The 15,597-nt window shown below is 45.5% G+C and overlaps 1 protein-coding gene across 1 annotated transcript in view; it reads left to right on the top strand.

The window, feature by feature from the left end:
- CARMIL3 (capping protein regulator and myosin 1 linker 3) overlaps nucleotides 1-15,597 on the top strand; it is a 1,161,278-nt gene that overhangs the window by 588,649 nt on the left and 557,032 nt on the right. Inside the window, exon 18 of the mRNA XM_086923677.1 lies at nucleotides 2,056-2,137. Within this exon, the coding sequence (XP_086779803.1) occupies nucleotides 2,056-2,137 (82 nt within the window). The remainder of the gene's footprint in view (nucleotides 1-2,055; nucleotides 2,138-15,597) is intronic.

Here is a 15,597-nt window from a genome sequence, read left to right as displayed (position 1 = left end):
GGCTGGTGAAACCCCCCTTCTCTTTATATATGCTTAGGTTAAGAGAGTAACTGGGTGTGAGATTATATGGTGGTTCTGGGCTTCGGGGGGGAGGGGGACAGCTGCGACTTGAGATGTGAGCTGGGCTGTCATACATAGGTCATGTTTGACCTATTTGCCTGTAAGGGTTGTTGGGGGGGTGGGGGTGGGGATGGGGGGGATTTTTCGGTAGGCGGGACAGAGGGGTGGGGTGGGTAAGGGCACAGCACAGCACTGCACAGTACAGCTCGTGAGGGAAATTTTGGTAAATAGCTATCTAAATGGGAGGGAAATGAGCTTTGGTAGACCTGTCTTGGTTGAATTAAAGAGGCAATCAGGTTTTTCGATAGAAGGAAACTTGCGATATGTGATAATGAGTTCTGAATTGCTTCAATCAATGTTTGTGGGCTAAATGATCAAGGTAAAAGGCAAAAGGCTGCAATCTTACTTAAAACATTGCAAATTGATATATTATGCATTCAAGAGACCCATATAGAGGGCGCCAGAGGTAACATCTTGAAACAACTTGGATTCAAGCTTATGGTTAATACCAAGCAAGGTACTCGAACAAGAGGGGTCGCTATCCTTACCTGGAGGAGAGATATAATAGCTAAAAGAAAACTGGCTGATAGGTGGGGCCGTTGGGTTTTAGTAGAATGTTCACGGGGAGGTGACATTTTTACAATCTGCTCAGTTTATGGCTCGACCGGGATGATTCTGAGGTTTTTAAATTTCTGGCCACTGAGCTTGCAACATGGCCCACTCCTGTAATAAAGTGTGGGAATTTCAATATTAATGGGCTCGGTGGGCTCTGGTGCAAAGCAGGAGGTGGATATCCCGGTCGGAAAAGGAGGGTTTTCAAGGCTCTTACGAATTTAATAAGGAATAATGGACGCACTGATACGTTGGCTTATCTAAAGCCTGAAGACTCCAGTAGTACGTTTCTTTCTGCTCCCCACAAGGCTGTTTTTAGATTTGATTATTTTTTCGTGTCACACTTTTTTTATTTCAAGGTTTAGGATAGAGAAATATCTTTACACTTTTGCAAAACATTGCTTGCTTTCCAAAGAGCAGAGAGATGGATACCTCATACGTTCTATTTTACAGGATTTTTTAGTATAGACAAACTTGGATCCACCTCCGGGTTTGGACCTGCAGGGGTTGTCTATTCAAAAGGATAGGAATTGCAGGTAGCTGTATCCATCTGAAGAACAAGTTACTTACCTGCAGTAATGATTTTCCTGGTAGATAATGTATCTACCTGCAGATTCCTTACCGACCCACCCTCCTCCCTATTGCATGTCTGGAAATACCAAACAATTCTGTTCATCAGTTAATCTGTTCATATGTGTCTTACTACAAAGAAAACTGCACCTACACTCTTTATGTTTGTTAGTTTCATCCGTTCGCCTCAAAGGCACTTAAAAAAGTGGATAGAAAGTGACATCATCATGGTGATGGGGTTGCCATTTGGTTCCAGTGATGTAATGTGGTGGCACGTACGCAGCCGTTATGGAGCCGGCGCCCCGTACCGACGTGGGAGAGCAATTGAGAAACTTTTGCAGTCCAGTCTGGTGCCTGGGGATATTCAAAAGGCGAGGAATCCTCAGGCGGATACTGTATCCACCAGAAAAATCATTACTGAAGCTAAGTAACTTTTTTCCCTTGAACAATGTGACGTGGACTGAATAGAGAAGGCAGAAGGGTAGGGAAGGTATCAACATGCACTGGTGTGCAAAGGTAGAGACGAAGGCTGCAGGGAGCGAGATAATACATTTTAATTTATCTGAAAAGATTCATGATGTATCTTGCTAAGTGACCACTAATTCATTTTTTACCAACTTCGTTCTCATTTTATTCATTAACATTATATCTCTCATTTCTCTCTCCTTTCTATTTTCCCGACATCTATTTCTCTCTCCTGGCTTATAATGTTCTCTGTTATTCCCTCCCTTTCTAAGAATTTCACAACATTGCACTTGATCCATACTACCCACTAATGGCCATTTCACCCCTCCTTCTTGTCCCTCTTCCCAGCTGCGGGCAGCCGGGGCTCAGATTCTACAGGAACAGTTTTCTGCTGTCAACGCGGTCGGCAGCCTGGATGTGTCGGATAACGGTAAGGGCTGCAGGGCAGACCGCTGCACACTTCTCTCTCCTATAAATTGCACGTGGGGTTTTCATTTCTTCTTTGTGTAAGTACTGAGAGTGACCCACATAATATGTTGAGTGAATTCAGTGGTGGGGAGCATTCTTACAGGAGCAACTGAAAGCAAACTAACAGTCTCCATAACCTCTCTCTCAGATGCATTTAATTAATTTGATAGCGTCGCACATTAAAGTGAAGGGTGTCTGAGCACTTTAGCTAACACACGCATTATTACCCAGAAACAATCAATCATAGGTGTGTAAATCAGTGTATAGTAAATGTTACATAAGACAGAGGACAACAAAGGGTGGATTTACATGTTATCCACACAGGTAGGCAGTATAGTTGAACAGCACAAACTCTGAATTTAAAATGCAGCACAATGGATTGGGGCTCTCTTTAATAACAAGAACTGATTTGTACCCAAATGAACCCTTTTATGCAACATTACAATAATGAAAGTCTGGGGAAAAAATCCATACGCTCTGTTCAGAGTGTATCGAAGGTGCTGACGTCCTAGATGTGAAGTTCTGTTCCCCTACAGACTGTGTGGTATTCCTGTTAGTATATCGCCCGCCCGGCACATCAGTTAAGTTCATGGAACCTTTCTTGAAGGTGGTGTACGACCTTCGCTCCCGCTATAAAGGACTGGTGGTGCTTGGTGATTTTAATTTTCACTGGGAAAGGACTCCGAAAGATAGTCAGTCTCAACAATTGGAAGAGGTCCTGGTATCCCTGGGCCTTACTCAACTGGTGGGAGAGCAAACACACAAGAGGGGTCACATGCTGGACCTGATTTGGTCCTCCTGTCCACTCCTAGCCCCGCTCGCGATCTCCCCCTGTCCCTGGTCAGATCACTATTTGATCAAAGGTCACTTCCCACTTTCCATAAAACGGCCAGAAGTTAAAACAGACTGGAAACGGCTACGCAGCTGGAACCAGGTTAAGGCTGCAGATCTGACAGCCATTTTATTACACTCTGACTAACCTCCGTCGCGGGTAGATAATTTGGAAAATGAAAGCACTGCCTTGATGTCTATACTTAAGGAGGCTATGGAGGTAGTTGCTCCGGCCCACAAAATTAGACTGAGGGACAAGGGCAAAGGAGCACCATGGTTTAATAGTGCTCTTAGAGAATAAAAACAAGTCCTTCGTAAATACGAGAGAGCTTGGCGTAAAAAAGCCATCCGCTTGAGGAAAGCTGATTTTTATGAAGCTGCTATCTCAGAGGCGGTCAACCCACAGAAGGAAATATTCAAAGTCCTAAATGATCTGCGTACAGTGAAAGGACCAAATCCGACGTTTAATTTGAAGGACTGTCAAGACTTTCAGGCCTTCTTTTTAAATAAAATAAAGGATTTGATGGTAGAGATCAGCCAGACCCCGCATTTCCTTTGTTCTATTGAGTCACCCCCTATATCCCGAGACCAATTCTGGGCTCCCTGACGGGGCTGCTAGCCCTCACAATGGAGTCACTATTCACTATAATGAACCGAGTGAAGTCAGGATCCCCAGCAGACCCCTGCCCGCCCAAGATCTGCAAGTTGGGTTGGTCTGGTATGGAGGACAAAGTTCTCACCCTGTTGAACCGCTCCTTAGAAGATGGACTTGTTCCCTCTAACTTCAAGGAAGCACGGGTGATCCCCCTCCTAAAGAAACCTGGTGCTGACCCAAAAAACCTAAAGAACTTTAGGCCAATTTCCCAGCTACCCTTTCTTTCTAAGATCTTGGAGCAACATGTATTGCACTCTCTTACATGTTTCGTGGAAAATAACCATCTTCTCGAGTATAATCAGGCAAGTTTCAGAGCTCATCACAGCACAGAATTAGTGATGCTCTCCGTGCTGGATGACCTGAGACTGAAGGCCGATAAAAAAAAATCCATGTGCCCTGGTCCTTTTGGACTTATCCGCGGCATTTGATACCGTGAACCACTGTCAACTTTTGTCGCGGGTTGAGGACTTAGGGATTCAGGGTACAGCCCTGGCCTGGCTGACTTCCTTTCTGAAGGATCGCTCGCAGCGAGTCCAACTGTCTGACCTCATGTCAAATCCAGCCAAATTGACATGTGGAGTGCCCCAGGGTTCAGCCCTTTCACCCTTGCTTTTTAATATATATCTTCAGCCTTTGATTTCAGCCCTGAACAAATTGGACTGCAGGGTCTATAATTATGCCGATGACACGCAGATCTTGATCCAGATTGAACACTCATCGGCGGCCTATCTGAGAATGCAAGACATTTACAATTACCCGGATGTCAGATAATTGTTTGAAAATCAACCCGGACAAGACGGAAGTCCTTGCAGTTACCACAGCAACCAACCCATGGAATGACCTGTTTTGGCCAGCCGAACTGGGGCCATGTCCAGAATCAGCGGTAGCAGTAAAAAGCCTGGGAATCAAAATTGATGCCCTGTTATCCATGTCACAGCAGGTGTCGGCGGTGGTAGGCATTTGTGTTTTTCTACTACGCCAGCTCCGGAAACTTTCCCTACTGCTGTCCGTCTCCACTCTTAGGCTGGCTGTCTCCGCTTTGATTTTGGCGCAGCTGGATTACAGTAATTCCTTATATTTGGGTCTACCAAACAACCTTTTAGCCAGACTCCAGGTAGTAATGAATGATGGGGCCAGGCTCATTTTTAATAAGCCTCGGCGTACTAGGGCAAAGCCTTTACTTCAGGGCCTACACTGGCTGCCAATTGCTCAGAGAGTTAAGTTCAAGAGCCTCTGTATTGCGCATAAAGCGGTCCATGGTTCAGCCCCTACTTATATTAAGGATTGATTGACCAAATATACACCTAACAGGACCCTTCGGTCTACTGAGGCATGCAATCTGATGTGCCCTGGTTCAACCTGGTGTCCAAGGGTGGCAGAGCTTTTTCAAGCACGGCCCCCCGAGCATGGAATTCTCTTCCAGTCACACTGAGGAAGGAAACTAATCTTCTTACCTTCATAAAGAAACTGAAGACGGTGCTCTTTCTGGAAGCATGGGGGCCACTGTAGTGGGTGGCGTGACATTCTTACTGGTGTTGTGTGTCCACTCTCAGCGCTTAGATACCTCTGGGTGATAAGGCGCTTTATAAAAACATAATAATATAACATAACATAACATAACATAACATATACCTTGAAGTCTGCACGCAGTTCTTTGATGACAGTTAATAGCCCCTGCAAACTGCAACTAACAAAGGGAAGTCTCTGACAAAATCAGTAGCACACTGACCTGTTTACATTATATTCACTTTGTTACCTACATGGTGCATGTTCTTTGCAGCAGGCATATTAACCGTCTGCCCTACCTTCAAAACTTCCACGAGTCAAAACTTCTACTAAACAAAACTCCGATCTTGCCAGGAAAAACATAAATCACTGGAGTTTTCTTGACATTTTAATTGTTGACTGAAAATTGCAGGAGGCCAGGAACACAGCAGCAGATGCTTTTAAGCAAACAGGGGCCCCAATATGAAGTTAGCACACGGTGCAGTGGCACCAGTCGCACCGCCCTAGAGCCGGCCCTGTGTGCAGTCATGGTTCAGAGAAGTGAGTGTCTAATGGGTGTTCTGGCTGACCTCATGTCTTGCGATGTTATGCAATTTTTCTTTTCCTTTGTGTTTGTAAAGCGCTCTGTTACCCACGGGTCTAGCTAGCGCTATATAAAACTTTATAAATAAATAAATAAGAATAGATTTTAAAAAAGGCAACAGCAAATTAACATTTTCCCTCAGTATGTTTACATAATCATGGGTGATAAATGTGTTCCTGATAAATACCTGTATCGTTGTGACCCTGATAAATACCTGTATCGTTGTGACCCTGATAAATACCTGTATCGTTGTGACCTTGATAAATACCTGTATCGTTGTGACCCCGATAAATACCCGTATCGCTGTGACCCTGATAAATACCTGTATCGTTGTGACCCTGATAAATACCTGTATCGTTGTGACCTTGATAAATACCTGTATTGTTGTGACCCTGATAAATATCTGTATCGTTGTGACCCTGATAAATACTTGTATCGTTGTGACCTTGATAAATACCTGTATCGTTGTGACCTTGATAAATACCTGTATCGTTGTGACCCTGATAAATACCTGTATCGTTGAGTGTGGTATTCACAGGGGCACTTTTTAAATAACAATACAAGCATGCCTTTGTCCTGGAAATCCCCTGGTTCATGGTCCATAGATGCCTCTACATAAGCACCATGCAAACTCCTGTTAAGGCTCGAATTGCAATTTGCGCGAACATCGTAATGAGGGGTTTGTAAGAATGGGAATAATGGGGGCAAAAATGGGTTGGGAAGGAGTCATTTAATTGTAAAGGAGGTATGCGTGTAGGTGGTGGACGGCCAGCTTGCACTCCATTATAATACTACACTTTAGTAAGACAAGCTTTGACAAAGCTAGCTTTTTCTTATAAATGAAAGTGCTTCTTCACTAATTGGGCACGTTCTGAGTGTCACTACGAGGACGGGGAGGCAAGGATGAATGATTTGATTAGTCAGATTAGATTAATGGGTAACTGAGTCCATGGTTGACTCAGTGGATTGAATGACTGAGCGATTGATTGCGTTCATGAATGCTGAATGAGTTTTGTGAGTGCATGAATGTATAAATAGGTGAGTGTATTTATGAGTAGGTCAATGTCAGCGATTAATAGGTGAGTGCATAGGCTGATGGATGATTAGACTTGAACATCCACCCAGACCCTTTTTTTACACATCCACTCGTGTGTGCATGGGTATTTGTAAGAATGTAGCCTGCGATTATTTGCATGTTGCCTGTGTTTGCTCCTCTCTGTGTTACGTGTTTGCAAATGATTATCTGAATCTCTGTTGGTAGTTGTAATTTGTGTGCGTTCATGTGTGCCTGCGTGCACGTGTGTGCCTATCTGTCTGTTGGTCTGTGTGTATTGGTTACTTTATGTAGGTTGTTTTTTTTGCATGGATACCTATAGGCGTATTGCTCTGCTCCTTAAAGTTAACATGGATATATTCTTTGCTGTGTGCATGCACACATGTGCAATATGCATGCTTGTTTGACAGTATTTGTGTAGGGAATACATATACCTGCCTGCTTGTTTATGAATATGTCTGTAGGGAATCCATATACCAAATATAGATTCACATGCATAGCTGCCATGTGGTCTTATATTATGTGGGACAGATTAGGATGCCCCTGAATATTTTGCTCTATGTAATATGTCACTCCTAAATACTTTTTTTACACATTCACTAAAAGCAAAATGCTGCTTGTTTGCTGACGACACCCTCCTGCTTTCCAAATCTCCGATGGGGATACAAAGGATCCTGGATGGATTTGGTCTCTTCTGTATACAGCATGGTCTAGAGATCAATACCGAGAAGACCACGTTCATGATCTTCAACCCATCCCCAAAGACTAGATCAAATCCCACCCTGGGCGAAGCCACCTTGGAAAGGGTTACAACTTTTCAATACCTGGGGGTCACATTGCAAGAGAATCTTTCCTGGGATCCCCAAATATTAAAATCTCGGCTGAAATTGTGCCAAATCTCAGGTGCTATTCTAAAGGTTGTGAATACTTCCACTCTTAAACCCATAAGCCCGGCACTAGAACTCTATAAAACTCAAGCCAAAGCAGCTGCATCCTATGGCAGCGAGCTTTGGGGGTACAGAGCGGGGCGTGAATTGGCTAATGTGGAAAATAACTTCTTAAGACGCCTTTTAGCACTTCCTCGTGGCACACCCTTGCTCCCCCTTAGATTAGATGTGGGATTACCCTCCATAGCCATAGGATTAGAGTCAAAGCCACTAAGATTTTGGCACAGGCTATGGACCACCAGCGAGCTCGCTCATTACAGGCGTGATCTCACCCATGTAATGAGCTTGAAAAAGCGCAATAGAATCCCTTGGCTGGCCTTTGTCAAAAAGGAACTATATCGGATGAAACTCCAAGAGTTATGGGAGGACCCACAGCAGGGGTGTCGTACCATCTCCCGTAAAAACCTGGTGCGAATCCATAGGGAATCCAGTTTGGCTCTTCACCTGTCGGCCACCACCAACGGCACCCTGACTGACCGCTTTTTGGAATTTAAGAATTCCTATGAATTCGAAGATTTTATGGACATAATATTCCCCATCCTAGCGAGAAAACTGTTCATACAGCGGAGGCTAGGTACTCTACCTATAAAAACCTTCACCTGTAAATGGATTAAGGAGGGGGATAGATTCTGTCCAGGATGTAATATGTATGATGAGGAGGAAATTCACCTTTTTTTCTTCTGCCCTGCTTATAACAGACCCAGAAAATACTGGCTGGTGCCATTATGCAGGAATTTGGGATCTAGGTCTTACCTGTCTGTATACAGAATTTTAAAAACAAGCACTTTGCCCCATATTGTATCCGCTGTGTCCAAGTTCATTATGGCTATGTGGCTGATAAGGAAAAAATTGTTACTTGCCTAATTATACAATAGTTGAATGTTTCTCCCAATCATAATCATCCTTTTAACATTTTGAACCAAATTCTCTGTAATACCGTGTAAATGACTTTCCTATCCATTTTTACCTTTGGTACTTTTTAAAGTCCATTTATTATTGTATTTTAAATTGTAATGTACCTTTTAAAAATGTGGGTATAAATGTATTTTGTGAATCTTTTATGGTCTTAAGGACCGAAATAAAGAATGTTGGATTGGATTGGATTGGATTAGGATGCCCCTGAATATTTTGCTCTATGTAATATGTCACTCCTAAATACTTTTTTTTACACATTCACTAAAAGCAAAATGCTGCTTTGAGTGTGTGTGTGAACATATCTCAGAATGCAAAGAGCTGAAGGTCAGAAAGCATGGAACTGGCTGAAAGAGCTTCACATGACATGGATCCTCTTAGCAGCTATACATGGCTGAAGCCACCATATCCAGTTTTGGTCAGCTTCTTCCTGTTTGTTGTAAAGCACCCCTTTGCGATCAAACCCTGTTAACCATATAGATGTGTATAAAAGATGCATGCATTGCTGATACTATTCTTCCACAACCTCAGGGGAGTTTGTAGTCCTAGCGCTCCACAGTGCCTGCTCCGTGTTTCTGAAGCCAGACTGTGCTGTAAATTCTGATACAACTCTGCACCTTCCCGCTTTTCCAGGACCCTGAGTGTCTCCTGCTCAGATTCAGAAGTTTTATGAGGCCCTGTATATTTTGGGGAAGCTCAGCTCTGCTGGTGGCCCTTCAGGCCCTACAGAGTTGATTGGGGGCCCTAGGCCTTCGAAGCTAGCGATTTTGGCCCTGACTCCGGAGGGCCCCCATGGACCTGTTATCAGATCTGGACAGATAACGGTCGATCTTACTCAACCTTCCCTAACGTCTGCCTCGGCGACGGTGCTCAAGTCTACGACCGTGTCTCTGGTCGGCATCGACCCCATCCTCACTCCCGACGTGGACGCGAAGCTGGACTAATGTTGATCAACGTCAGTTCCCAAGCTGGCATGGGCATTTGTCCCTGTGTTCATCCCTGGTGTGGATTTTGTGCCAGGAGGTGGTGAAGAGGAAAGGGAGGGGTAGCTGGACCCTTTAACCAACCAGCTTGAATAATCTATGGACGGCCGGATGGACCTGGGTGGGGACAGTGGTTTGTTCACCTCCCCTGACTCTGGCTTTCTTTCTCCCCCTACCAGGGCTACAGAGGAGGGAGTTTCCTTTGCTGTGGTGGTGTGAAGGACGGCCAATGTCCTTGGCATTGAGCTCTCTTCGGTGGTTGTCAGGACTAATCTCCTGACAGAGGTATTTCAGCCTGCAGCTTCCACTTCTGAAACCCTTTTGCCCTCAATGAAGCCCTCTCTGATGCAGCATAGGAATTCCTATGGACAGGACAATTGGTCACTGCCACCTCCTCACTCCGGGTGACCTAGCAATCCTAAGGCAGCATCCCTCCCATGGGAGCTTGGTTGTCCAAGTCTCATCCTCAAAGTGCACATTCTCATCTGCGAAATCCAAGAAGTTGGATCACCTATGGAAGAAAATGTTTTCGTCTTCCCGCTTGGCATTGCAGTCGGTGAATTGTTTCTGGACCCAGAGAACGGAGGCTTTTTTACCCAGGGGTCCAGAAACCTGTCTGGTGGTGGCAAATGGCAGTAAACCATTCAGAAACAACACCAGGGATGGTCTTTTTTCATGGGGAATCTCTAAGATGCCATCTGTGTGCATTGTACATGAAACCCCACACTGGCATTAGTGTGGGTTTACTGTGCGACGTTTGCTGCCAAACTTCCCAGTGTTCAGTAAAGCCATAATGGAGCTATGGGGTTCTTAATGACCAACTACAAGACCATATACTCTTTAAGGCTTTAATGCACTTCCAATGGCTAAGAATGGACTTAGACACTGTAAGGGTACAGTGCCCATGCAACTGTACCCTCACCTGTGGCCTAGTGCACCCTACTAGAGGAGTGGCTTACTAAGTACACAGGAGGTGGATTGCAGACATGGCACACACCAATGTGTATTTTATTTATTGATTTATTTTTGTGTTTTGTAAAGTGCGAATTTGACCCGTGAGGGTATCAGAGCGCTTTACAAGATACAGTGGTGAACAAAAACAAAGTTTAAAGTGCAGAGAAATACATAATCAACAGCTAGGATGGCTAGGGGTGAGGTGCTAAGAACAAAGGAGGAGAGGGGGATACAGGAGAAGGTTCAAATCACTGTTAGTGTAAGTAAAAACAAAGGTCCCACGTATTCTCGGCGGAGAGAATGGGGATCTGGGTGAGAGGCAATAGACTTAGATTCATCTGTCCCAAAGTGGTGGATGAGGGCAGGCCTTAGATGAGGAATTTACCCATGAGAAAGGTTTTGGCCTCTTTTTTGAAGCGTGCTAGAGAAGGGATTCTTCTGATAGCGGGTGTGAAAGAGTTCCATATTCTTGGTGCTGCTCCGGTGAAGGGTCTATTGTAGGTTCTTTTTTTCTGAAAGAAGGAAGGTTGGAGTAAGAAGTTGCTAGCGGATCGGGAGTTCCTGCTTCCTCTAGATACCACTAGTTTCCATACTAGATAAGCAGGGGAGTTTGTGTAAAGAGCTTTATGTGTAATGCATGCCAGTTTCAGCTGGAGTCTGGCCTCTAAAGAGAACCAGTTCAGCGCTTTCATGAGCGGGGAAATGTGGTCAAATTTCCTGGTACCTGTGAGTAGTCTTGCAGCGCGTTGAGAAAGGCTATTAGGGGTGCTAAGGAGATCATGGGTAAACCTGTAAGGGTGGAACAACCATATTCCAGTCTAGAGATGACTAGTGCTTGTACTGCCATTTTTAAGTTTTGAGCATCTATGAAAGGTTTCAGCTTCCAAAGGTAGCTCCGGTGGAATCTGGCTGCTTTAGCCATCGAGTTAATGTGATCTCGCATGGTCAGGTTACAGTCGAGGATTATGCCCAGGGATTTGGCAGAGTCCACAACAGTTGGCAGGCAGTTCAGGGCTGTGATGGCCTTTATCCACATCTGAATTGCTGGATTGGCTTTGGAAAGGGAGATTAGGAGAAATTCAGTTTTCTTTGCGTTAAGTTTGAGTTGGTTATTGGCGAGCCATTGGACAGTCCGTTTCAGGGTCTCATTCAGGGAGAGGATCTCGTCGAGCGAAGAGATATTGATGTAAATTTGGGTATCGTCCGCATACATATGGTAGGAGATGTTGGCGGTACGAAGAAGTTCGGTGAGGGGCTCTAAGTAAAGATTAAAGAGAGTGGGGGACAGGATTGACCCTTGAGGGACTCCAACCGTGATCGGGGAGGGTGCAGATAGATTGCCGTTGATCAGGAATCTCTGGGAGCGGTTGTGGAGCAAGAAACTGAACCATGCTAGGACCATGCCATCCAGACCCATCCTGAGTTTGAGACGTTCAAGTAGTTTTTCATGGTTGACTGTGTCGAAGGCGGAGGATAGATCAAGGAGGATTAGAAGGCAGGTTGACGATGGAGTGGGAGGGGGCAGCGAAGAAGTTAGAGGGTAAATGGTATTTAAAGTGGGTATTTGGGTTTAAGGTAGAAAGGATTTTGGAGATGGAATCTTCGTTATAGAATTCGAAGTCAGTCCAGCAGGCTTGGTTTTTAGGTGGGGCCAGAGGGGGTGGTGCAGAAAAAGGGAGCAGGTCAGGAGGGGGATGAGTGTAAGTGGCGGTACTGAGTTCAATTCCTAATGCCGTGGTTTTATCAGCGAAGAAAGCAGAGAATTCCTCTGACGATATTAGGGACCTTTGGAATTATTTCGGTGTTTTAGCCAGTTTATTAGATTGGAGTTTGACCGGTTCAAAGAGCTTGTGAGGTCTATTCTTGGCGTTCCCCAATTCCGATCTGAAGTATTTTTTGGGGGAATTGAGAATGTGCTTGTTGTAGGCGTTTCTCGCCTGGCGGAGAAGTTTTAGATGCGTTGCCGAGGGGTGTTGTCTCCAGAGTCTTTCCGATTGCCGTAGGGATCTTCTCTCCATGTTGAGGGAGCTAGTGAACCAGGGGTTTCTGTCCTTGATTTGTGTTCTTTTTAGTTTTAGAGGGGCAAGGTCGACTAATTTGAGATGGATGAAACGTAATGTTCATTGAGGTCGCTGACCGAGGAAATGTGCGAGGGGGGGGGTTCAGATTTGCAGCGAGCCTCTAGTTTCATAAGGTCAAGGTTCTTGGTGTCTCTGGTCCAGCGTTTGGGAATTACCGGTTGCGACGTCTTTGTCTTGTGGGTCCAGGTTAAAGTGAAAGAGATGGAGTGATGGTCAGACCAGTCACATGGGTCTATGGAGATAAGCTTGACTGAGGATTCCTTAGAAATGATCCAGTCAAGGATGGCCCCTTTAGAGTCGGTTGGTAGAGAGCAGGCTTGAGTTAGTGCTTGGTCAGTTATGAGGTCTTTGATGGCATTGACATGGGGATCTTTGGTGTCATTCCAGTGCAGGTTGAAATCACCCAGGAAAATCTCTGTGGCATTGGGGGAAATCTTAGTTGTGATGTTTTCCAAGAGGTAATCAGTGAAAGAGTTGTTAGAACCTGGAGGGTGGTAAAAAATATGCAAGTTACAAAGGTGTAATGAGTTGCTGCAAATGGAGAGTGCAAGGTATTCGCAAGAGTCAGTGGAGTTCACCAAGAGTAGTGTGACAATCAGGGAGGATCGGTAGATGCAGGCAATTCCTCCTCCTTTCTTGTTGGAATGTCTGTCCAGCCTGGCGATGTTGTAGTTGGGACGGACTAATAAGTCCAGGCAGGGAGAAGAGTATTCATTGAGCCAGGATTCAGTTAGTATAGCTAGCTCTAGGTTTTTGTTCAGGATGAGGTCAGCGATATCTACTGCATGCTTGACTGCTGAACGGCAGTTGATTAAAAAAACAGCTAGGTGGGGGTCTTTGATGAGTGTCAGGAGTCTGGATGGACAGAGATACGGGCGCAAGGTTGCTTTTTACCACACTTCTGTTATGGAGGGTAGCTGGCCTGTTGGGGTCGATGGTGACCATGCTGATGAGGTGTTTAGGATTTATATCTAGTGGGCGGGGAATGGCTTGGACGGAGCTGTGGTCCTGGAGGATGGCTAGGATTTCATTACCCGTGAGGTCTAGGGGGTTAGAGGTGGCGGTGGGAGAGTTGCAAGAGAGTGTGAGAGCTTGGAAATCCTCCTCTGAGAGGAGACAAGGTTGTTTTCGCGGACGAAGATGTCTAAGAGGTAGCGGGAGTGGGTGCTTGGGGTGCTCGGTGATTGGATGGGGGGAGGTATGAGGTGGCTTGAGGCTAGCAAGGGAGAGCTCGGCAAGGTGAAGGAGGTTCATGAGGTCCAGAAAGGAGCTATGAATGCTCTGGGTGAGTTTAGCCGCTCTGGAGTGCAGAGTTTCGAGATCACTACAAGCTTGGGGTGCTAGAAGGCAGTGGTTCAAAGGGTCAGGAGCAGTCCGGGGGGCATGTGGCGGTGGAAGGGGAGATAGATTGGCTTGAGCAGACTCCAGGGTCTTTGGAGGAGTACCAAGCTTGCTGTTATAGTGGATGAATGGCGGGGAGGAGGTCGGAGGTCTAGGGACGGTTTTGTTAGTGGTGTTAGAAGACCAACTATAACGGTAAGGGTGCTCAGTGGGGGGAGCCATTAGAGGACTAGCTCTATCGGATACAGTGGTCTTTGGGAGTGTGTCAGACTCCCCGTCAGTGGGTGGCGCTAGGTGGGAGGAGATCAAAGGTGTAGGGGAGATTCTGTAGCCAGGGGCAGAAGACATGTGAGGAGAGATAGGATGACCAGAGAAAGTGGCCCTCGGGACGATGGTATGTGGGTGGTTAGGTATGTTAGGCTGGTAGGACAGCGGGTCATTGGTATGTGGGTGGCTAGGTATGTTAGGCTGGTAGGACGGTGGGTCATTGGAGCGGGTGTTAGTTACCCAAACAGAGTCGTGGACACGATTTCTGAGGAGGGGGAAAATGTCTGCTAATTTGTTGAGGTTATTGGTAGAGGCTTGGATTAGAACGAGGCCGTTTTTATAGAGGGTGATGGCGAGGTCAGCTCGCAAGGTAGGGGAGGGTGCTATTGTGAGCTTGGTGCCATAAGGAATGTAGGACCCTGTTGAATGGACGTACACAAATGTCAGTTACTCGGAGATAGACCAGTCTGACTGTACTGATAACTATTCCAATCCCTTAAAAATATTTTTGAGGGAATACTTCAATGCTTAACGTCCCAATTTAAATGTTAAAAAACAGCCCAACTTCCTTGACAGCGACACAGAACAACCAAATGCAGATTGTCTGACCCTCCACGGTCAATACCAAATATCCACAACAGCTGTTGCTTCTTTTTTTCCCTTTCCTTTCTTCCTTCCCCCTTCTTTCTTCCTCTCTCCTTCCCCTATGGCGTCAGCAATTAAAAGTCAGGTGAGTCTTCAGTATCACTCACACGTATTGGGGGCAAAACAATGTATAGGCAAGAGTATTTTGTGGCATTGCCATTTGAAGTCAGGCACCGTGGGGTGATCATTAATGTCTTTCACTATCGCCATTTTAAGGTAAGGCATTGGTCCGATGGAGGGATCCACAAAGTAGCTTTAGACAGGCCAGTCAGGGAAGAAAACACAATCTCCCAAGCTGCAGAGCTGGAATTAGGAATGCTTTTGGAAGTCCTCATAGGCGGTATATTAAGGAGCCTGAGGCAATTAGAAATGCCCCATGAGCAATATCAGGCGCCAAAAAGGAGTGACGGGGAATGCACAACCAAATTAATAAGGTTTACACATATTAAAAGAAAGTGTATGTTGCGGGTAGGGTGCTCCACCAGGTGGCGTATCCGTCCAAAACACGTCTAGAAATGAATTCGGTTAAGTGTCACCATAGATCCTTGGTGACATCCCTGTGGTGTGGGCACACCTTAGGTTCTTGAACAAGCAAGATTCCACAAGAAATTGGCTTTAGAGGTTTAATCTGATGTCATCATTAATCATCATGATAACTTTCTG

The sequence above is a fragment of the Lissotriton vulgaris genome, chromosome 5 (assembly GCF_964263255.1).
Source record: "Lissotriton vulgaris chromosome 5, aLisVul1.2, whole genome shotgun sequence".
In the NCBI taxonomy this organism is placed as follows: Eukaryota; Metazoa; Chordata; class Amphibia; order Caudata; family Salamandridae; genus Lissotriton; species Lissotriton vulgaris.
Note: the sequence above shows the minus strand (reverse complement) of the source record. Positions and strands in the feature narration are given on the sequence as shown.